The 25,445-nt window shown below is 37.0% G+C and overlaps 1 protein-coding gene across 2 annotated transcripts in view; it reads right to left on the bottom strand.

Moving 5' to 3' along the window:
• LOC126262397 (cilia- and flagella-associated protein 91-like) overlaps positions 1–25,445 on the bottom strand; it is a 343,692-nt gene that overhangs the window by 36,651 nt on the left and 281,596 nt on the right. For both annotated transcript variants that reach the window (XM_049959011.1, XM_049959012.1), the window contains exon 14: positions 17,382–17,611. In XM_049959011.1, the coding sequence (XP_049814968.1) occupies positions 17,382–17,611 (230 nt within the window). The remainder of the gene's footprint in view (positions 1–17,381; positions 17,612–25,445) is intronic.

Raw genomic sequence — 25,445 nt, 5'->3', positions numbered from 1 at the left:
GTATATGTCATTTTTAATAATATAGCTATAAGAGTAAGAAAACAGCTGGCATCGTGTGACCAATGTCAAAGGGTGAGAGAAAACAAGAGAAGTAGATACATCCCAATGCCTACAGACTGGTGCATCCCAAGTAAGGAAACTTTTGGGTCTGCATAATACATTCATACATAAATTAATCCTTGTTCCATAGATCATGATTACGAAATATGTGGAACGTGTCACTTTAACACAAGTTTTCTTTACACAAAATAATTAATGTTTCCTTAACTGAGCTGAAACTGTACATTGAAACAGACATGAGTGTACTGGCAAAGACATGAGAATGCAATGTATGAAATATGTATTTATTGGTTTATCATGATTATATAGTCTTAAGTCATTTTGAGTTTTTTATTGTTAGATATTTTTTAAACATTTTAAAAATGTTTTTGGTTGGTGACTGCCAACAGCGGTTCAGTAACATATAAAATGCATATTTGAACCATCAGCTATTTTTATCTTAAACACAAATTCTACTGGTTTCCACCTTGAATATCTTCATGGATGAAGGGTTAAAATGATTTAAGCCAGCATATTGTATTAGTCATTACTTAAAACGTGTAGTGCACACCATGAATGTAAATATATGAGACAAGACTTTAAAAGTAAACATCTGAATTCTAAATGTATACAGAGCAGTACTGCTTTTAAAGTCATCAATATTAACGATAAAATTATGTATATTTGTTAGTGATAACTCATGCAAAGCTACAAGCATTTGCGAAGTTGGCGTATGTTATGTTACAAGTATTTGCTAAAATGTGAAATACTGAAAAAGTTTATTGAAATTATATAAATTATATGTTTATTGTAAAGTAATTAGATGAATTCATAAATGATTATAAATTTGTATTAAAATTTGTAGTATAAAATTTGGATGGTGGTAAGAAATAAAGCAGCTACACTGACTCCAGTGGTAGTCATGTGACCAAGTTTACAAATAAGCATGCTCAGCAGAACATGAGGTCTTTGATCGCTGGTCCTTGTCTTGGTAGGTTGTTGTTTGGCTGGTGTGTGTGAAGTGAATTCAACAAATTTCAGACTGTGATTCTGTGAACTTAGAGATATGGTTAGCAAGAGGACTTGCGTAGATTCTCAGACTTTCGATATTGATATAATTTAATTAGTTCAATGATATTGTACCATAAATAATTGCAATTTTAGAGAATATTACTACTAAGAAATTGGGAGTGCTGCTAAAATTATCTGTTAATATGTATGAGGCCACCATTCAGATATCTGTGCTGGTAGAAACATAAATAAAGCTGTTATAATTCAGTGGACATTTTATCATTTGCTAACTTGTCTCTCTACGTACACCAGGTAACATAAATTCTGCACATTGTGGAATAGTAAGGGCTTTAGAGTGTCACTCTGTAGCCAACCCCTTTTGATTGAGCCACATGATCTGTTGACTGTTGCATGTTGCCCTTACTTACTGGAATGTGCTACATGGAAAATCGACTGTAGCGAGTAGCAAGCACCCGCGAGTAACGTTGTAGTACAATGAAAAAGGCTGTGGTTTCAGTCCACTGAGACAGTGGCCATGTGTGTGTGTGTGTGTGTGTTTTTTCTACTGCAGAAGATGGGCTTTGTCTGACAGTGTTAATATTTTAGCAGTCTTTTTCTTCATGCCTGTTTGTGACTCAACATCTCTATGGTGAGTAGCAATCTATCCTTTCCATACTATTGAATGATAGTGTTGTTATCTGAGAAGGATACAGCTAAAATTTCAACAATGATCCAGTTTTGTTGTAATGTGTGGTATTAAATAATGTATTGCAGTTAGACTGTATGACACCAAAATAACCTAAAATTAGAAGTCAGTACAGCATAATGGTCATGATTCTACTACATAATAAATCACTGATTTGACATGTATATTATGAGAAAATAAACTGATTCTAAGTATAAATGAATAAATATATCATGGAAATGGAAAAAAAAAACAAGTTGCCCTTTCTGGAGTTTTGGTAAAAAGGAAAGTCAATGAAATGTTGATAAACAATACAATTCTGATGTTTGGGAATGGTCATTTGCAGTTCTCTCAGTCTGCCAAATAAGCTTCAGCAATGGAAGATGGTTTTCCAGCAGAATGACTACTACAAGGAAAAAAAAAATTCTTCATGAGCTCCATGTTAGTTACTTTGTTCTATGTCCCATGATCATATTTATGATAAATATTATTATGTGGAACGTGTTGACTGAACAAAAGATTGCAGACACCCTTAAACAATATTTATATGGCTGTATGATGGCCATTTATAGGTTTGTAAGTGACCACTATTTTCCATTCCAGAATTCCTTTGTTGTATAGTAAGAAAAACTGTGCCCATTAGTTGAAAGAAAGAACGAGTCACACCTGTCCAGAAGAAAGGTAGCTGAAGTGATCCACAAAAGTTCCATCCAATATCCTAGACATCCATTTATTGTAGAAGCTTAGGATACATTCTGAGCTCAGCATAATGAGGTATCTCAAACAGAATGACCTCTTCCATGCCAACCACCACGCATTTCAAAAACAGAGATCATGTGAAACCCAACTTGCACTTTTCTCATATGACTTGCGGAAAATTAGGGATCAAGGCAGCCATGAAGATGCATTATTTCTTTATTTCCAAAAGGTGTTTGACTCAGCACCACATCTATGCTTATTATCAAAAGTATAACCATATGGAGTACCAGACAAAATATGGATTGAATTGAGATCTAACTTTAAGAAACCTGTCAGAAGTAAAACAGAGTACCTGAATAACTTAAAAATATTTCACCAAAATGTAAGAAGCTTTTTAAATAAAGAAGAACTGCTTTCTCTTCAAGAAACGGTTGATACTGATGAAACTATTGCTGATGTGCTCTGCCTACCTGAACATCACCTGGAAGCTACAGAAATCCATCAAATACATTTAACTAGTTATAGAATTGTTTCTTGGTACTGTAGGAACAATTTAAGGCAAGGTGGGGTGGCAATTTATGAAGGCTGAAACTTAAATAGTGGCAACTATTTATTCACAAGTGATACAAAAGGGTTACATGTTTGCACCTGTTACTGTCCTTCAAAGTAGTCACCAGCGTTGTGTAGAACCCATTGCCAGCAATGTGGAAGAAGTAGTATACTGTTAACAGAGCCTGTTCTGTTGATGGTGTGAATGTAGCAATCTATTGCCTGTTGAATCTCTGGAACAGTTCTGAAGCAAATGCCACGAAGTGGTTCCTACATCTTCGGAATCAAATCAGAGTCACAAGGACTTAAGTCTGGGGAGTATGGTGGATAGTACAGTACTTCCCAGTCCCATCGACCAAAAAGAGCAGCCACAGCTTGCACTGTATGTGCCCACGCATTGTCATGCAAAATGATTGGTGGGTTGTGCAGAAAGTGTCGCCACTTTTTTCACAAGGCTGGTCACAGGTGATGATCCAAAAGCAAACAGTAATACTGTGTATTGATGGTCTGCTGTGTAGGAACATAATGCGTTAGGATAACACCATCACAGTCGTACATGAGAATCATCATAACTTTCACCATACTGGGGCTCTGATGCACTTTCGACTTTAGTGGAAACCCATAATGACACCATTCGTTGGATTGGCATTTCAATTTTGGCTCTTATGGTGTGGCCCATGTCTCATCCAGTGTTACAATACGGTGTAAGAAAGCCTCTCCTTCGCAGTCATAGCACTCCAAGTGCATCTGAGCAGCGTCGTAACGCATCCATTTCTGCATTTCCATCAAGTCATGCGGAACCCATCATGATGCAATTTTTCAAATGCCCAGGCGTTCCTTCTGGATATGAAGCGCAGTTGTATGCACTAATCCAGTTTCGTGGGCGAGATCACAATTCATATCGTGTCAATCATTGTCCACTAAAGTGGCAACAGCATGTACTTCTTCTTTAGATATGCTAGGATGACCTGCCCGATGCATGACTGCCACAGTTTGCCGACCTCCATTGAAGGCTTTTACCCAATGTGCCACTGTTCTGTACGGCAATGCCAATTCCCTGCACACCTCTTGAAGACCTTGATAACACTGTCGCACTGTATGACCTCTGGCACATTCAATCTTGATCCAACTCCGTTGTTCCTGTTTTGAAAACATAGTGAGACTGTTATGTTAAACCACTCGCTCACAAGTGACTTGTGTTTCCCTCGATTGTGTGCACACCGGTGACATGGGACGGACCAGTCCATTTTTCGGAGGTAAGGTACGTATGTCAACATGTGCTATCAGTGACAATAGTAGATTCCATTGCATAGTGTCTCAACAGGAGTGTTGCCACTACTTAACTTCCAACCTACGCATATGCACAATACTCTTAGATCAGAAACCATAGATGTGGCCCAGTACTGCACTGGACAACATTATGAATGCTGTGCTGTCAAATTAGAACTGGAAACTCAGTTCCTTACAATAATAGCCATTTACAGGGCACTTGTGGGAAACACTAAAATGCTCCTCTCGCAGCAAGAATCAGTTCTTATTGGAATAACAGTAGGATTATAGTATGTGGCGAATTTAACATTAATTTTCATTCACATATGTAACAGTGTAGCAGGCAGTTACAATGAATGAAAAATTCATTTCATTTCTGGACTTATTTCTCAAACATTTTAAAGTCTGCTTCCCCCAAAGACATATTAAAACGAAATCAACCTGTTGTGAAAGGAGAGAGTGGATAACAGCTGGTATCAAAATATCATGTGCTAAAAAGAGTGACCTGTATATAGAATAAAGAGCTAGTGCAAACCTAGCAGTGAAACTGCATTGCAAAAAAATTCTGTAAAATTCTAACCTGTGTAATCAGGAAGGCCAAACAAATGCATTATGCAGAAAAAAATCAGCAACTCAAACAATAAGGGAAAAACCATATGGAACATCATAAAAAGTGAGACAAATAGAAAAATAAAATCTGAACACGTAGGGACTCCACAGTCCTCTGGTAGTGGTTCAGATAAGAATAATCAAAAAGTTGCAGCCTCTGATTTTAATAACTGTTTTCTCACAGTTGCTGAAAGAACAGGAAACCATAATAAACATTCTCCCACAGAAGCCGTAGACATACTGAATCACATGCAAATCACACCAAATACATAACTTCATTTCAAAAGCACAACTCCTAAATAAATTGAAAAATCATAAAATTACTTAAAAGCTCTGGATTTTCTGGGTATGTTGGATTATCAAATAGGATTCTAAAATCATATGCAGGCTTAATTAGCTACATTATTTATATCACCAGTCAATGAAAATTGGGACATTTCCAGACAGACTGAAACATGCAGTAGTGATTCCCATCCACAAAAATGGGGCAAGGAATGTAGTATTCAATTATCGGCCCATGTCTTTGCCGCCAGTGTTCTCATGGTTGTCTGAGAGAGTAGTTTATGATAGGATTAATGGCCTTATGATACAAAATGGCTTACTGACATCTACACAGTTTGGCTTTCATAAGAGATTCTCCACAGAAAGAGCTATACTTAGCTTAACAGATGAAACTCTAGGTGAATTAAATCTCAGGTTTCCGAAGGGAATCTTATGTGACCTTCATAAAGCATTTGAATGTGTAGATCATAACACACTGCTAAAAAAGCTTCCACACTATGGCATCAAAGGCAAACCCTTGACATGGCTACACTCTTATCTACACAACAGGAAGCAAAGAGTTGTCTTAAGGGAGGCAGGTGTAACAGTAAGCTCAGACTGGGGAAATGTAAAACACAGAGTCCCCCAGCATTCATTTGAGATACATATTCCATAGATCCAGTATGGTGTGATTATGCATGGGTGTGGAACAAGTCAAAGCAGATACAATATAGATATCATATGATACAATAGATACTGGTATATTACACTTGCTAGATGAATGATTCAAAACTGATACAATACAATAAAATAATAGAAATAATAAACAATACAATACAAAAATACAATAGTGATAAAAAACAATACAGATATACAATGACAAAGGAAATAATCTACTCAAATTGTTTATCTCTGCTGAAGAATTCATCTAAAGAGTAGAAACATTTTTTCCAGTAGGAATTCCTTTAGCTTTTTTTTTGAATAGTGTTTTATTTTCTTTTAGACACTTTATATTACTCGGGAGTGTGTTAAAGATTTTTGTACTTGTGTACTTTTACACCTTTTTGTACCAGAGACAGATTTTTCCATTCACAGTGCATATCACCTTTCCGTCTTGTGTTATAATAATGGTATGCCTCATTTGTTTCATATTCAGAGGAATTGAGAAGTGTGAAAGCCATGAATGAGAGGAGTATTGTGAGGTAGTGGTTAATATACCTAATGTTTAAAAAGATTGTGTCATGAGGTTCTTGGAGGGACACTACATATAATTCGGACTACTTTTTCTGCCTAACAATTTTTTTTTTGAAAGTGGTACATTGCCCCAAAAGATTATTCCATAGCACATCACTGAATGAAAGTAGGCAAATTTGATAAATTGATGTCTCCAATTTTGGAGATTATTTGGATGGCAAATGTAATTGAGCTAAGCTTTTTTAATGTTTGCTGTATGTGGAATTCCCAGTTGAGCCGGTTATTTATGTGAACGCCTAGGAACTTTGTGCACTGAACACACTGTAACTGTTGGCTCTCGTATGCAATGTTAATCTCTTCTGGGCTTGTGTAACTGGATTGGAACTGCATGTAATTTGTTTTACTGAGGTTTATTGCTAGCGAATTTGCTGTGAACCAGTTCAGAGCATTTGCAAATGCTTGATTGGCATTTAACTCTATGTAAGAGGAGGTTTTGCTGGCTGTCACTATACGTGTGTCATCTGCAAACATTGTGATGTTGCTAGCACTATTTGAAGACAGGAGTAGGTCATTAATATATATAATAAATAGAAGGGGACCAAGGACTGACCCTTGCGGAACTCCATGATGTACTGTTCCCCTGTCAGGCTCAACCTCTCCTACTTGTAGATTGTTAACACCTAATAATATTTTTTGTTGCCTGTCTTCTAGATATGCTCTGAGCCAGTTACCCATTTGTCCACGGATTCCATATTGGGCTGCTTTTCCTAAAAGTATTCTGTGATCAACACAGTCAAAAGCCTTTGTCAAGTCACAGAATATGCCAATGGGTAATTTTTTCTTGTCAAGGCATTCTAAAATATTATTTGTAAGTGCGTAAATTGCTTAGGTTGTAGATATACCTGATCTGAAACCAAATAGTTGTTTACTAATTAATGCAAATTTTTCAAGGTGATTGACTATCCTGACATATATTAATTTTTCAAAGACTTTAGAAAATGCTGTTACAAGAGAGATAGGACGATAGTTGGAAACATCTGTGGAATCACATTTTTGTAGAGAGGCTTCATAGTAACATACTTCGTTCTGTCAGGGAAGATACCTTGATTTAAAGAGGCATTGAATATATAAGCTATAACTTTAGAGAGTTGATTACAGCTGGCTTTAGCAGTTTGCTGGAAATATTGTCTACACCCAATGAATTTTTACTTTTTAGAGAAACTATAGTTTTTCTTACTTGTTGCACAGTTATGGGGGCCATACCTATCATGTCTATAGAGTTAGGGAAAAGTTCTTTTGGAGTTTTTATTGCCTTTGCTGAAGAGCCTTTGCAAGCTGTTTTCCCAGCAACAGGTAAATAGTGCTTATTAAAGATTTTAGCTACAATATCTTGATTTTGAACTCATTGTTAAGAGCAATATTTTGGATCTTGTTGGGGTAATTTGCACTAGTCTCATTTTGTATCACTTCCCATATGGTTTCGATTTTATTAGTGGAGTTATTAATTTCTGAGCACAGACACATACTTGTTGATTTCTGAATGACTTTGTTCAATATTTTACAGTACTTTTTATAGTTATTTAAAAGGTTAGGGTCATCTGATTTTTTTGAGCCAATGTACAACTCTCTCTTCCTTTTGCAAGAAATACTAATTCCAGTGGTAATCCAGGGCTTGTTGTGGATTTTTTAGTATGGGTTTTATATATTCTTTTTGGGAAGGTACTTTCAAATATTAGAGCCACTTCATTACTGAAAAGGTTGTATTTGGAATTGGCATTTTCTACTTTATGTATTGGACCCCAGTCTACATTTTGGAGACGTGATTTAAAGATCTCAATAGTTTCATCAATAGATTTCCTAGTAATTTTCCAGTTGGGACGACTATTAATCTCATAAATACTTGAACTGTTCAAGGTGAGTCTTTGTCCATTATGGCCAGAGAGACCATTCAGGACTTGCCTGACAGCTATATCATCAATCTTGGTTATGTCAATAAATACATTATCAATTAATGATTTTGTTCATGAAGTTATTCTGGTGGGAAAATTTACAACAGAAGCAAGATTATATAAGGACATCAAGTTCTCAAGGTCTGTTCTGTCTCTGGAGTTCATTAGGAAATTTACATTGAAGTCTCCAACAACTATGACATCTCTACTTGAGTTTAAATATGTATATTAAGAGTGCATCCAACTGTTTCAAAAAATGCTTAAGTTACCTGAAGGTGCCCTCTATAAAGCTACTAATGCTATGTAAGAATTATTTAAAGCCAGCTCTATGGCACACACTTCGAACTGTTGATCTATACAAAAATTCTGCACATTAATTACACTACATGTGATGCTGTTTCTGACATAGATCGCTACTCCACCTTTTTCTATGAATTTTCTACAGTAAGATGTTGCTAAGCAGTAACTATCTATAGCTACTTTTTCAATATCTGACATAACATTGCACTCACTAAAGCACAGAACATGGGCACAATCTATACCTTGTGGCTCCTGGATATTAATTAAGAGTTCATTAATCCTTTTGCTCAGGCTACATATGTTTTATGGTAAATAGTCAGATTTTGATTTCCAAAACCACTTACATGTTTATCCCTAAAAAAGAAACATCAGTTGACAGAGTGGGTTTGGTATTTTTCACTATCCATTTATTCAAGTTGGTCTGTTTCCATGTACTGGGGGACTGGGAAGAATCAGCTTTACCTGGTGTTATCAGCAGCCATTTGTGCAATGTTGTCTTGTCTATACCCATTCCTGCAGTCTTCTTGTGTTGTGGAGCATTCATTCTTCGAATGTGTGTGTTAACAGTATACATTGTTCCTATCATTTACAATGATTTCACAAATAATGGAATCCTTGGGCTACTGATTTTCCTGATCTACATTAATGATCTACCAATTACAATTAATGACACAGCAAAAATAGTCATGTTTGTGGAGGATATGAGTATTCTGATCAAGCACCCCAACTTCGCAATGCACGATACAGCCTGGACAGTCACTAACCAAGTACACAAATGATTGCAGCAAATAGCTTAACCCTAAATTTCAAAAACTAACGTTATACAATTTCAGACAGTAAATAAAACACTCCAGGTTCCTGAAATGGAGATCAACAACCAAAATATTTATGAAACCACACATACAAAATTCCAAGGGATCCAGATACACAGCCAGCTAAGATGGACAGAGCAAATTGATCAACTAGTCAATAAGCTTAGCACTGCATGTTTTGCCCTGAGAGCAAATATTGCTTTTGTCATATTATGCATATTTACATTCTGTACACTCTGATGGTATTATCTTCTGCTACAGGAGTTGAAAGAGTCTTCAAACTACAAAAATGAGCATTGCCATTAATATGCGGCGTCTCTAACAGAACATTGTGAAGAGGTCTCTTTAAGACTCTCAGGATATTTACTGTTACAAATCACTGTTGATGTTTGTGGCCAGCAACAAGGAATTATTCCAGAAAAACTCTGACATTCACAAGTACAACACAAGTCAGGGGAAAATTTTCCATGTAGGCTTTGCAACTCTCACAAAAGTCCACAGGGGAGTAACTAAGTCAGGAATACAAAAAATGTAACAAGCTTCCCATCAGCATAAAAAAGGAAATTAATAACATGCAGATATTCACAAGGAAACGAAAATATTCCCCAGAAAACAAACTTATTATAAAATGAATGAATTCCTAGAGTAATAAGGCATCCTTTTGAATAAAAATAGAGGAAAGAAAATCTTTACATAAGTAAAGACATGAAGACAAAATTGTGTATTCCTACCATAAATTACAGAGATAAAATGTAAATTTATTTATATCATAGGTTAAAATGTGTACCCATTTAATCTACACTATTAAGCATTCACTTGATCTTACTTATGTGATTCAGATATAAATTTTGTATTTTAATTAAATCATAAAGACAAAATGTAAATTTCATTATTTATTTGAGGCACAGGGATAAAAAGGTGTACTGCCATTCTAGTATTTTAAGGATTAACTTGAATTTACCAGTAAAATGCAGGTTGTAATATTGTCCACAATCAAGTGTTCATAGAAAGTAAGTATGTGTATGATATACAAAATGCTCACATATTTTTTTATTATTTCACTTGACTTGTCCTATATTACTAGTACAGCCTTTGTACAATATCCAATTAACAGGACCAAATAAAACATCCAATCAAATCAAATCAAAAGCATGCTGTCTTGAATGGAGATTCATTGACAGATGTAGAAGTAACTTCGAGTGCACCCCGGGAAAGTGTATTGGGTCCCTTGCTGTTCATGTTGTATGTTAATGATCTTGGAGACAATATTAATAGTAACCTCACACTTTTCACAGATGATGCAGTTATCTCCAATGAAATATAGTCTGAACACAGCATTACAAATATTCAATCAGACTTTGATGACATTTCAAAGTGATGCAATGATTGGCAGCTTGCTTTTAATGTTCAGAAATGCAAAATAGTCCACTTCACAAAATGAAAAGCATAGTATCCTATTAATATAATATTAGTCTGTCACAGATGGAATATGTAAACTCATACAAATACTTGTGCGTAACACTTAGTAGGGACATGAAGTGGAACAATCATATAGGCTCAATCATGTGTAAAGCAGGTACCAGACTTGGTTTATTGGTAGAGTATTACAAAAATGCAATCAGTTTACAAAGGAGATGGGTTACAGATCACACATGTGATCCATCCTAGAATGTTCCATAAGTGTGCGGAACCCTTACCAATTTGGGCTAGCAGGGAATATGGAATGTATGCAGGGAAGGGCAGCACTATTGGGAAGAGGTTTGTTTGATCTGCAGGGGTGTGTCACTGAGATGTTGAAAGAAATAAACTGGCAGACTTTTGAAGATAGATGGAAACTATCCTGAGAAAGTCTGCTAACAGAGTGTCAAGAACTGACTTTAAATGATGACTCTAGGAATATACTACAACCCTCTACATATTGCTCTCATAGGTATTGTGAGAATAAGACTACATTAATTATTCCAGAGGCATTTAAAGAATCATTTCTCCAATGCTCCATACATGAATGGAACAGGAAAAAGCTCTAATAACTGGTATAGTGGGACATACACTCTGCCACACACTTTACAGTGGTTTGCAAAGTATAGATGTAGCTGTAGATGTAGAAATTGTTAAGGAAAAACAACTTTAAGCTAGTATAAGTAAGACATTTTATTTCCATGGGTAAATTGTCTAAGAGTTTTATAGCTGCATAGCTTATTCCTTTATATGTCAAAGTTACATCCACTAATAGGAATGCCTGTCTTCTTTTTCTAGTAGTGTGCTAACCTTTAGCAATTCTACTACGTGGTTTTCTTCCCCCAATTTAAGTTTTCGTAACTATGCTTAACCAATCACTTTGAACTTTCTACAATATTATTTTTTTAGTACATACCCATCAACAGAAGTGGGGTACTTGTGACAAGTACAAAACATTGTTTATTAAGTTTAAAGCTTGTCAGTTGGTATAAAAGCAGTTACTAACTTAACCAAAACAATAATTTACTTTTTTGTGTTGGTGATTATTTGCTTAGCTTGCCAGTAACGTTTGAAAATGCTCCAAAAGGGTCAAATATTGCCTTCTGAAAATAAAATGACACATCTTTAACACAGAGCAAGAACAGCAATGGGAACCATGATCAAGCTCTGCAGAATGCCCAGTATGATTTACCCCCACCCAGAGAAGCAAGTCTGACCCATGGAAAGTTATGATGAATTTGATTTATCCAGTATTACAAACCTTCTCTCTCTCAACTGATAATTCTTCATGGATGTAACTTCAGAAGTGTCTATCATCCACCTCCAAAACTGGTGAAATTAATACGTAATATCAAAGATGATCCTGATGTTAGGAAACAAAATGTATATGAGATTTCAGGTCAAAGTGTAATATATACAGTGTGTATCATAATTCATAACAAAAACTGATACAAGTAAAACTATACAAAAGTGTTGCAATGCTGCACAAACACAATATCTGAATTCCCACCAATCAACTTTTATTCCTCTTCCAAATGAATGGATATTCTGAGATACTGACTGAAATAGTAATTAGTACAAACATACTTAATGAAGGATTACATTACATCATAATCAAACAGTGGAGCATACATTACTCGCATAAACATGAGAGTGGCCAAGGTCCCAGTGTCCCGGCTTATATAAAGCTTCATGATAAAGCTGTTTTGGACAAAGCACAGTGTTTACTGTGTGATCTGTGTCGATGTGCATTGGGGTCTTTAAGATGGCTGTTGTGGTGTGAGCTGTACAGTCATGCATCCTCACTCTATAGGGTTACAACACTCCTTCCCCCATGGGAAAATGTTTGCCGTGGAGATGTCCATTTCATAATCACAAGGGGACAACTGCTGGAGCAGGTGTCGTCCCATCATATGAGAATATGGCTTGAAATAGTGTAGGCGTGGACAAGCACAGTGCCCACTCCCCTGCAAGAGTCCATAAAGGAACACTGGAGATGAAGGTGCCATGCCCATGTCTACATCTGGGCAGGCACCTGGTGCTGGAGTCAGAAGAAAAGACGAAGCCAGCAGTGCCAACGGCAGTAAAAGGGGCTATGAGGATGGAGGCGGGCAGATGCTAACCACACCACCCAGAATGAAGATGACGCAGGAGCTGTAGGGGTTGCAGACTGCGTCATGGGGTCCAGCATGGATGGTGGAGGCAGCTGCGGGAGGATTGGATTCTCTGGCATGCTGTTGGTCACGTGTGAGCAGGGAGGGGCCCTAACATGTAAGATTTGTGCAAAAATCTTCAAAATCCTGAGACACAAACTGGGGGCCATTGTCCTCACATGAGTGTCTATGACAATCATTCCAAGGAACAATATTTGTGAGGGCTGTGACCATGGTCACTGTGGATGGGCAACAAGGCACATAAGGAAATTCTGATAAAGTGTCAACTACTACAAGGCAAAAGGAATTAAGGAATGGACCCCCAAAATTAGCATGAATACACAGCAGGGGCACTGGGGAAGGGGAGGGAGGGGGGCAGGCCACGGGGAAAGAGAGGGCCATGTTGCTGCTTGATGGGTGGTGCACTATAGGCAGGCTGACTCAACAAATGTGATCTCATTGCAATATCCAGCCAAAACACTTGGTGGCGGCTCAGCAATTTTGTATGAGAAACATTCCAAAGGTCCAGGTGGATAATGGTCCAGGTGGAAAAGGTGCATGACATCCCACTGTAATGCGGACAGGATCACAACCCTGGGCACCAACTCCTCAGTAGCCAACAATTTCACACCATCAATAATGGAGAGGCAATGGTGGATAGCTTAATAATTATGCAAGGGATCCAACACCCAGCCCAGTGGTTTAATCAGCCAGCCGTGGTGGACAAATTGAACAAACTGATGTAAGACGAGACTGGCTGTGACAGCTGCCAAAATCTGAGAATTGGTAATGGGAAAACCATCTATGGTGTTATGGACTTCGACATCTAAATGAACACACAGTAATTCATCAAATGCTGGATCGGGGCCAATTGGCAGTTGAGAAAGAGCATCCAAATAAGCGTGTTGTGTTATGGGATAGAAATGAATTTTGTAATTATAGCAAAACAAAAACAGACCCACATTGTTGTAGGTGATGATCTGATTTGTCCTGTAGAGAAGCGAAAGGATGCAAAAGAGGATTAGAGGTTTATGACCAGTAATTAAATTAAATTTAGAATTATAGAGGAAAATATGAAATTTTTTGACTGCATACACAATAGCAAGGGCTCCTTTTTCTATCTGTGAGCAGTGCTGTTGCACCTGATTCAAGGTTTTGGGAGTGTAAACAATATGGTGTTCAGAACTGTTTGCATCTCTGTGTGTGAGAATAACCCCAAGGCTATACTGGGGAGACATCTGTGGCCGAAACAAGATGTTGACAAGGTAACCAAGCAAGGTGCTGTGTATAATTTTGACTTCAACAGGGTAGAAACATGCTTGCAGGTGGGTTATCAGTGGAAAGGAACACTTCTACATAAGAGAGCCTGAGAGGGTTGAGCTGCTATGGCCGCATCAGGAGGAAATTTATGGTAGTGCGCAATCTTTCTGGGGAAGGCCTGCAACTCTTTGACACTGGTAGGATGAGGCAAAGCCATAATGACATTGACTTGCTGGTATAGAGGCTTGCCACTAGCATGCAAGACCTCAAAACTGAGATAGATGACATATGGCTGAAAAAACTGTGATTTTTCCATGGTACATTTCAACACAACAGCCTGCAGCACAATGAACAAGGCCTATAGGTTCCACAAGGGTTTATCTGTTGAGGAACTGGAGACCACAGTATCATCCAGGTAGTTAATGCAAGGAAGCCTTGCAGTGTTCCAAAAATGATTGGGAACTAGCAGGGGCATTAGCAATGCTGAATAACAGGCACTGGTATTTGTATAATCCAAAGGGGATATTCACTATGAAGATCTGTTTAGAATCATCATCCAGAGGCAGTTGCAAATAGGCTTCTGACAAGTCTATTTTGGAAAAATATTGGCGCCAGATAGCTGCGCTAAGAGTTTATCCTGATGGAGTAAGAGATAAGTATCAATAACAGACTGTGAATTTAAAGACTTTTTAAAAAGTAGCCATCAGGTTTTGTGACCATTACCAATGGAGTGACCATTCACTACAGGTGACGTGCATGAGAACAATCAATGACATATATTGATCTGGTTCCAATTTGACTTGCTCCTGTAAAGCTTTTGGGGTTGGGTGGTATGGAAAAAAAAAATGGGTGCCCATCAGTTTCATTGTGACGTGAGCCTTGAAATCGGTAGCACACTCTAAACCTTCCAAAAACAGTGAGGAAAGTTCTGAACAGATCGCATCCAGTTGTTGGCAAGGAACTTGATCCAGTACCGGATGCACTTCATCAGGAATAGAGAATCCCAAAATGTTGAAGCTGTCTAAGCCAAATAACATTTCAGTGTTAGCATGATACACCACTAGAAAGGTCAAAGGCCGAACAATTGCTTTATACACTATGGGAATAGAAAACTGTCCCACTATCGGTATTTGTTGCTAGTTGTAACTCACCAATTGATAAGATACAGGAGGCAATGCCGGTGATCCAACATCCACATAGGTTTGAGAGTATAACAAAGTCACTGCTGCAGCTGTGTCTGCTTGGACTCTTTTATCTTGTCCATAATACATACTTCAAAAGAAAGTTAGTTTGGAGCTACCATCACTTGGGAAACAATGTTCACATCCATGTTCATGTCAGCAGCATGAGGTAGAGTGTTGCACACAGATGCACTATGCCCGCTTTCTTTTACAATGGTTGCATGTCACCCAGCGCTTTGGGAACGTGGCCTATTTCAAATAAAATTAATCACACAATATTGCTCCACATCACCTGGTATTCCACTTTCAAACAGCTGCCCCCACCCCCTACCCTGCACCCCTTCAATCAGCACTCTGGTGTGTGTGTGATTCTTATGCCATGGTGTAAAAATAATTTTCATGAATGATATACACATTGTTCTTGAAGTTAAAAGTTTCGTGTTAATCTTGAGAGACTGTTGAATGATACTTGCTTAGGCAATAATAAATGCTGTCGTTCATAAATGTTTGGAAAACAAGACAATGTCATGGAAATTGTACTTGGTGCACTAGATATTCTGAGGTTTTACACTTATAGTTATATGGCTTCTTTATTTTTATTTTTTTTTAACACTGCCATACAGAACTTCTCTATGATACTGATATGCAATTGGTAGAATTGTTGCACTGGATGAGCACAGTACATTTCTTCTATGACACTGCTCTTCTTCTGCCTATTGTTGCTATCTAATAATGGAAGGAGTAAACCTTACCACTCAATTTATAGTTGAGGCACTGAATGGACATAAGGTACAACAGTAAAACTGAAAATGTTGCTGAGCTTTCAGACAATTTACTTCTTCAGAGCTAACTAAATCGTTCGGGAAATGTAGCCGTGTGTATGTGTATTTGTGTGTGTGTGTGTGTGTGTGTGTGTGTGTGTGTATGTGGTTTTATTAATTAGCTCTGAAGGAGGACATTGTCCAAAAGCTCAGCAATGTTTCTTGTTTATGTGCCTGGTGGCCACACAACACCTCAGGTATATGGTTGCCTTTTCTCCCCTTTCATTATTTTTATTTGACCCAGGGCTTTCCAAAATTAATGTAATGAGATTATTCGAAAAGTGTCTCCTTAAAGCAAAAATATTACCCAGAATGTCTCTCTTTCTTCATAGTGCAGCAAACACATGGCAGCAAAAGAAACACTGTTAAATGCACTGGATGTAATAAATGAAAGCCTTACTGTTAAAGCACTAGAACTTTGCAAGAAGTTTCTTATGACAAAAGTGTCTTTAGGGAAAGCTCTAAGAAGCCAATAAACTGTCAATATACGTAAATAAGAAGCTTTTGAATGAAAGTTACTTTGTGCACAAACATTGAATTTAGGATGAAATTAATGATACCAAAACTTTTATATCATAAGCTCATATTGTAAGAGCAGATAAGATACATTTTATAAAAGTAATGTGGAAATAAAAAGAGGAAAATGACGAATTTTCATATGGTTCAGAAAGTGCTCTAGATGTCAGACAGATTTGATAATGTCACTGAGACTCCAAATGCAATGGAACGCTAATGTGGAAGCAGTGGGAGAATGCTGTACATGATGCTGTCTTCTAGAAAGTGTAACAACTTAACAAAACAGTCTCACATTAAGAAAATAATTATTGCTCAAATTTATTTTTGCATGAAACTCATGACTCATTCCATGAATTTCTTGATTTCTATCACTGTAGTTAATATGGTGTGTGTGTGTGTGTGTGTGTGTGTGTGTGTAATAAGCCAACATGCTGGATTTACAAGCTATTATCAGCACATTTACTACAGTTGTAATAAGTACAATACAATGAGCAAGCACAAAGTGTAACTGAATGTATAATGAGCACTATTGTAACATGAATGGTAGTGTCTACCAATACAATTAGATGTATAATGACACTAATAATTCAAATATTATAATTGTTTTCGAATTACTTGTGTTCTCTGTGCTGTCTTCCAGTTTTGTTACTGACACTGATTTTACTCCCTCTATTTCCTCTTCATCTGCAGTATCATCAGAACCATAAATAGCAGCATGAGCAACTCTCAGATATTTCTCTTGCTGTAGTCTAATTTGCTTCCGAGCTTGTATTTTTTCTGCTTCTGGTATTACAAAAGTATGGATGAGGGAGCTTACAAGCTCCTCTTGCTCAAGAATGTCATTTCTAAAAGTTAAAATATTGAGTCATTTTCAAGTAAAATAGGAAATATATGGCAAATTTAAGACAGAGATAAAGTATATTGCAACAACAAACACTATCGGAAATCACTAGGATGTCTACTTGTACCTTATGTAGTCTTAGTTGTGCGAATCTCCAATATGAAGTTTAAAACTGCATCTCTGAATGAGTCTGAGGTACAATAATTAAAAATTAAATATACTTAATAAACAAAACCTTAGTCTGAAGTATCTATTATGACATTTTTTGTTTTTATGTCGTAAAATAGTACATGTTTATTACTGAAATGAGAGAGATAAGTAAGGTTACAAACTGAACCAATCATCTAATTGGCTGCATTGTTTTTTTTTATTTTTTTTATTCCTAACTTTATTGCTGCAAATTGCTTCATCAAATGTAGTGTACATAAACAATATGTAGCAACTTCAAGACTAGCTAGAAAAGAAAACTAGAATCACAGGAACACAATCAAACAATGGCATAAATATAAAAACAAAGATATTCATATAAATTCAAATGAAGTAAAAGCAGTCTTCAGTTGTAAATTTATAGATCGATTTTAACACCACACTGTTTAGTAGGAACAGTCTTAGTAGATGCAGAATGTACTTAGCTCCTTTCTCCTAATATCCAACACAACCAACCAGTTATTGGGGTCCAGAACTGTGGGATAAAATGGCAATTTATACAAAGTATTTCTCAAGATGAAAGTCATGTAAGACCACAATACCCACAAAAAGATCAATACTATGACTAACCCCTGCAATTTTCGACAGATAATTAACTGAGTCACTAGTTTACACTGTAAAATTATTCAGTTAAATACATGATTTTGAAATATATGAATCCAATTATAAAAAATCAAATGGATAAGAAGTCAACTAGCACAGACTGATAAATACTTCATAAAGAGCAACAATTGGAATTTCTACAAAATCTTCATAAATAAAACCCAAAGAGTTCATTTCAAGGTAATGGACAGCAAAATTGCTTACAGTGAGAAAGACACAACTACTGAGTTCTAGCACAGTACTTGGTATTACTAGTTATATGTATGGTTCAAGCAGCAAAATTTGCATACGAAGGAAAGTGGCTCCCCAATCTAGACTCATATTCGTCAACAAGAGAAGAAACTAGACAAAGGATTATACTGAGTAAAACTGCTACCAATGGCAACTGAGGGTGGTTTAATTAAAACATGACAAGTTTTGAGCTTCTACCCTCTTCAGGTGATTACATTCGGTTACATGTTGACACACTCAATGTTTGAGTTCACTTTTTAACACAATCACACAATTTGTCTTTATTGTTAAACAGTGAACTTCAGTGTTTAATGCACAAGCATGAAACTGAATGTAATTACCTGAAGATAGGCATCAGCCCAAAATTGGTTGTGTTTTAAATAAGCCACCTTCAGTTGTGACTAGTAGCAGATTTGAGGAGTTGATAAATTACATTCTTTTATAACTAAACAATAGAAAATCCAGAATGGAATAACAACAATATGAAAAGGATAGATTGCTACTCATCAGACAGAGGAGACACTAAGTTGCAGAGGGGCAAAATAAAAAAAAGATTGTTAACATTTATATTTTCAGACAAAAATGTCAGTATAATTTTTTGAACAGTTCTTTCAATACTAGTTTTTGCATGTAGTAATTTTAAAGGACACAACCTGGAATTCTCCTGTGCTGTAACATTTCCTAACCTCATTCATCTACTATTTCAATAGGACTATTGTACTTGCTCTGATAAAGTCATGTTGTTGTTGTTGTGGTCTTCAGTCCTGAGACTGGTTTGATGCAACTCTCCATGCTACTCTATCCTGTGCAAGCTTCTTCATCTCCCAGTACCTACTGCAGCCTACATCCTTCTGCATCTGCTTAGTGTATTCATCTCTTGGTCTCCCTCTTCGATTTTTACCCTCCACGCTGCCCTCCAATACTAAATTGGTGATCCCTCGATGTCTCAGAACATGTCCTAACAACCGATCCCTTCTTCTAGTCAAGTTGTGCCACAAGCTCCGCTTCTCCCCAGTTCTATTCTCAATACCTCATCTAATCTTCAGCATTCTTCTGTCGCACCACATTTCGAAAGCTTCTATTCTCTTCTTGTCCAAACTATTTATCATCCACGTTTCACTTCCATATATGGCTACACTCCATACAAATACTTTCAGAAACGACTTCCTGACATTTAAATCAGTACTCGATGTTAACAAATTTTTCTTCTTCAGAAACGCTTTCCTTGCCATTGCCAGTCTACATTTGATATCCTCTCTACTTCGACCATCATCAGTTATTTTGATCCTCAAATAGCAAAACTCCTTTACTACTTTAAGTGTCTCATATCCTAATCTAATTCCCTCAGCATCACCCGACTTAATTCAACTACATTCCATTATCCTCGTTTTGCTTTTGTTGATGTTCATCTTATACCCTCCTTTCAAGACACTGTCCATTCCGTTCAACTGCTCTTCCAAGTCCTTTGCTGTCTCTGACAGAATTACAATGTCATCGGCGAACCTCAAAGTTTTTATTTCCTCTCCATGGATTTTAATACCTACTCCGAACTTTTCTTTTGTTTCCGTTACTGCTTGCTCAATATACAGATTGAATAACATCGGGGATAGATTACAACCCTGTCTCACTCCCTTCCCAACCACTGCTTCCCTTTCATACCCCTCGACTCTTATAACTGCCATCTGGTTTCTGTACAAATTGCAAATAGCCTTTCGCTCCCTTCATTTTACCCCTGCCACCCCCTTTATTTTACCCCTGCCACCTTCAGAATTTGAAAGAGAGTATTCCAATCAACATTGTCAAAAGCTTTCTCTAAGTCTACAAATGCTAGAAATGTAGGTTTGCCTTTACTTAATCTTTCTTCTAAGATAAGTCATAGGGTCAGTATTGCCTCACGTGTTCCAACATTTCTATGGAATCCTAACTGATCTTCCCCTAGGTCGGCTTCTATCAGTTTTTCCATTCATCTGTAAAGAATTTGCGTTAGTATTTTGCAGCTGTGACTTATTAAACTGATAGTTCGGTAATTTTCACATCTGTCAACACCTGCTTTCTTTGGGATTGGAATTATTATATTTTTCTTGAAGTCTGAGGGTATCTTGCCTGTCTCATACATCTTGCTCACCAGATGGTAGAGTTCTGTCAGGACTGGCTCTACCAAGGCTGTCAGTAGTTCTAATGGAATGTTGTCTACTCTGGGGGCCTTGTTTCGACTCAGGTCTTTCAGTGCTCTGTCAAACTCTTCACGCAGTATCATATCTCCCATTTCATCTTCATCTTTGCTTAGAACTGGGTTTCCATCAAAGCTCTTGATATTCACGCAAGTGGTTCTCCTTTCTCCAAAGGTCTCTTTAATTTTCCTGTAGGCAGTATCTATCTTACCCCTACTGAGATAAGCCTCTACATCCTTACATTTGCCCTCTAGCCATCCCTGCTTAGCCATTTTGCACTTCCTGTTGATCTCATTTTTGAGACGTTTGTATTCCTTTTTACCTGCTTCATTTACTGCATTTTTATATTTTCTCCTTTCATCAACTAAATTCAATATTTCTTCTGTTACCCAAGGGTTTCTACTACCCCTCGTCTTTTTACCTATTTGATCCTCTGCAGCCTTCACTATTTCATCCCTCAAAGCTACCCATTCTTTTTCTACTGTATTTCTTTCCCCCATTCCTGTCAATTGTTCCCTTATGCTCTCCTTGAAACCCTGTACAACCTCTGGTTCTTTCAGTTTATGCAGGTCCCATTGAAGGTGTATTTATTTGCTTACTGTTGGACCATTTCCAATTCATCCACTAAGAAAGACTGGACTGTATATGTTAAAACATAACAACTATGTCCATGATCACGACCAGAGGACTGCAAGATGCCAACCAGTCAACGTGTCTTTCTCCGCCACATGGAGTCATTTAAAAGCTGTGTGGAGGGGCATGGGGTCAGTGCAAAACCCTCTAGTCATTGTTGTCTTGCCAGGTATTTAAGCCTCTACTTCTCATTCAGGAAGGTTTGCAATTGGCATTGTGTGGCTGCATGACCACATTCTAATCCTCCCTCCAAGGAAAAATGCCTGGCAAAGCCAGGAAATCAACCCAAGTCCTCTATGTGACATTCAGGCACAGTGATCAGTGAGTTACAAAGGCAGACTGGACTGTACAAGCTACCAGTAGGAAATTTACACATGTTTGTGCAGTAAGTGCTGAGAGGGCACACATAATGTGAACATTTTCTAGCAAGTTTGTTACACATTGTACTGGAGACAAAAAAGAAAGATTCCACTGGTCTTGATGTCAAAGCGGTTTAACAATATGTTTGACCAGCTCAATACTTGAGTTTGGTGAACAGTTAGATCTGGAAGGAAGTAATACAGTGAAAGTTCAGTAACTGTGGTTGACATGGCAGGAAAATATGATTAGCTGCTGAGAAAAATCAAATGGGGACATCTAGGGATGAGAACTGTATTCATTTGAGCAGCTTCAGTTTTCCTGAGAAAAGCTAGGAGGTGCTAACAGTTTTTAAGAATTACTGTGAAACAACCTGCAGATTATGTGTTCAATGAGCTGTGGTCAGTGGGATGAACTGTGACTTATTAAGTAAGGTTCTAAATGATTTTATTTGAATGCACCCTTTTAAGCTGCAGTTATGGCAGTGTTTATCTACTGTTCATAGTTTGGCAAGCAATGTGTCAGTTTCATGTAGCCAACAGAATGGTGCTTTGACATAACCAATGAGAAGTGAGAACAGAAGCAGTGTATTTCTAGCACTGAAATTGAAACCATTGCCTTGTTTGCTGTTTTTCAGTGTATTAGTGGATTTTGAGAAAAATGTTTTTTTGATTATGAAAGCAAATGCTATAAAGGACTTATGTGCTATAAAGGATTTAAGTGATTTAGTTCTTCATGGCGACATCATCTGTTGCTGTGTGTCTCACGTATTAATTGCAGAGACATGAAAATGTATGTAATGTGGTAGTGAAATGACTCTTAAAGAGTCAATGGTTTGTGTGGATATAATCATCTGCAAGAGCAGCAAAAGCTGCCACTTTGAATAAGTGGATCAACATTTTTTAATTCAATCATAGGAGAAGGTAGGTGCATCAATGTTTATTAATAACAGATTAATAATAGAATTATACATTTAATATATTAATAAACATGGATCAACCTTCCTTCTCCCATAATTTAATTAAAAAACATTGATGCACCTACCTCCTCCCAAGATTTAATTAAAAAACACTGATCCACTTATTCAGTGTGCTCACATAGTTTGACTGCATACCAATATACAGAAGAGAAATATTTCACAGCTTTCTCAAATATATCATGGGTTGCAATTCTGTCCTTGGTTTGCAGATGCTAGCACAGATGAAATAGCTGCCACTCAGACAAGGAGCAATTAAATTTATAATCCTTGTTTACAGCAATGTTGCACACTTTATTCTGAATGTATTATTTTGAAACACATCGGCTGCCTGCTGCTCTCTCATTGGCTGTGTAACACAAAAGCTGACACACCTTCTTTGTACCTATCATACATCATGGCAAGCACCAACAACATTCCTACACGAAACACAAAAGTACACCACTGTCCCTATTCAAGACTTTTACCAGCAGCCGAAATTCTGAGCTCTCCCAGGTATTACGCATCTGTAGACTTATCAGCATTAGTGTGAAAGACTACAGTGAGGACAATATGTCAAACATAATGACATGTGAGAGTTCAGTCAGTAAGCGTTTAGTAGTTGAACTCCCAACGTCGTAGATGAAATTGGTAAAAATCTAGAACAGAGTCACTGGCATACTTATCTGTGTCATGCAGGAATGTTGTGAACGCTTGCTGTGAGATATTATGGGAACAAAAGAAGGTGTGTCAGCTGTTTGTGTTGTGCAGCCAATGAGATAGCAACACGCAGACAAAATGTTTTGAAGTAATACATTTGGGATAAAGGGTAAAACATTGCTATAAATGAGGATTACAAATTTAATTGCTCCTTATTTGAGTGGCAGCTATTTAAACTGTGCTAGCATTAGCAAAGCAAGGACAGTGTTGCAACTCATGAATATATTTCAAAAAGCAGTGAAATATTTCTCAGCCCTGTACTGCTATGCAATCGATCTGCGCGAGCACAATGAATAAATGGATTAATGTTTTTTTTTTTATTAAATATGGGAGAAGGTAGGCACATCAATGTTGTTTAGTTAAATCATGGGAGAAGGAAGGTTGATCAGTGTTTATTAATATATCAAACGTATGACTCTATTATTGATTTAAAAAAAAAAAAAAAAAAAAAAAAAAAAAAAGCATTGATCCACTTATTCAAAGTGGCAGCTTTTGCTGCACTTGAACATGATTCTATCCACACAAATCATCATTTCATATCCACATTTGATACATTTTCGTGTTTCTGCAGTTAATACATGAGACATGCAGTAATGGATGATGTCGCCATGCAGACCTAAATCACTTGAATCAGCCAACTTTATGGCACTTGTTGCCATAATCACAAAATATTTTTTCTCAAAATTCACTAATACAGCAAAAAGCAGCAAACAAGACAATGGTTTCAATTTCAGCACTAAGAACACATTGCCTCCGTTCTCACCTCTCACTAGTTACGTCAAAGAATCATTCCACTGGTTACATGAAACTGATACATTGCCAACATAGGAGTAGATAAGCACTGATGTAACTGCCACTGGTCCTGATCTAGACTTTAGAAGATGAAAATCTTATTAAATCTGGAGTCAGCACCAACATCTACTAAATCAGTATTCTGAGAACCTGTAGTTACAATTTGACTTTATAACACTTTGACTATACATCTGACAAGTGATTAGCATCTGTTTTTACATTAGACTGACATCCAGTTCACATGACATTCAACCAATCAAACAAAATGCTATTACAAAAAGATTCAATACATATACTGACATTACTGTACGTATTGTGCTAGAGTCAGTGATATCTAAAGTTCTTGTCTCTGTAGAAGCCTGTAAGGAATACCTCAGGCAAATAAATAGATCAACCACAACAAACATGCTCTGTAATAAACCTTTATACATAATAAATATAGTTCTCACCCTCAAAATGATCTTGCTTAGCTACTTTACCAAAATTCACAACTATCAAGCTAGTATGGGACTTTCCTATTAATCAATGGTTTCCTTTTTTGAAATCCTTTGAAATAAAAAAGTGAAAAATCTCACACCGTCTCACCTACTGAACATTACTGATATTTGGAGACTTGTATATGTGCATCAGCATTCAAGATTATTTGGTTCTATCAAGAACATTACTATCATTTGTATATAACTCAGCACCACAGAAGAACCTACAACATTCAATGCTATGTATAACTCAATTATTAAGTGCATATAGTGTAAATAAACTTATTAATGTGTTATCTTTTTGTAGATGTCTGACAGTATTTATTGGTCACCTCAACTACTAATACAACAGAGATCAACAGGTGATGAGTCTTATTTTTTTTCCACTAACTGTCAATGAGTCAGGTGCTATTGTGGTAGTGATCAGAAATTCAGTATAATTTTCACAACTCTTACGTGAAACTTTTCTCTATTTCAAGTGTCTTTAATCTGTATTTACAATGGCAGCTTCTGGAGAGCAATTCCTCACTGCACTTTTCCAGTTTCAGATTACCTGCTTGATCATCACTATTGGCAGATTGTTGGAAGTGCAACAAATCCAGCAAATGACATTGACTGAAGCACAGAATCCCAATGACCAGGTACCACCTCCTGTGCCATTCTGCTCTTTGAATGTGAAATATGAGGAATGAC

This window comes from Schistocerca nitens, chromosome 6 (assembly GCF_023898315.1).
Source record: "Schistocerca nitens isolate TAMUIC-IGC-003100 chromosome 6, iqSchNite1.1, whole genome shotgun sequence".
NCBI classification, from domain to species: domain Eukaryota; kingdom Metazoa; phylum Arthropoda; class Insecta; order Orthoptera; family Acrididae; genus Schistocerca; species Schistocerca nitens.
The sequence above is the reverse complement of the archived record's forward strand: the minus strand, read 5'-3'. Positions and strand labels throughout refer to the sequence as shown.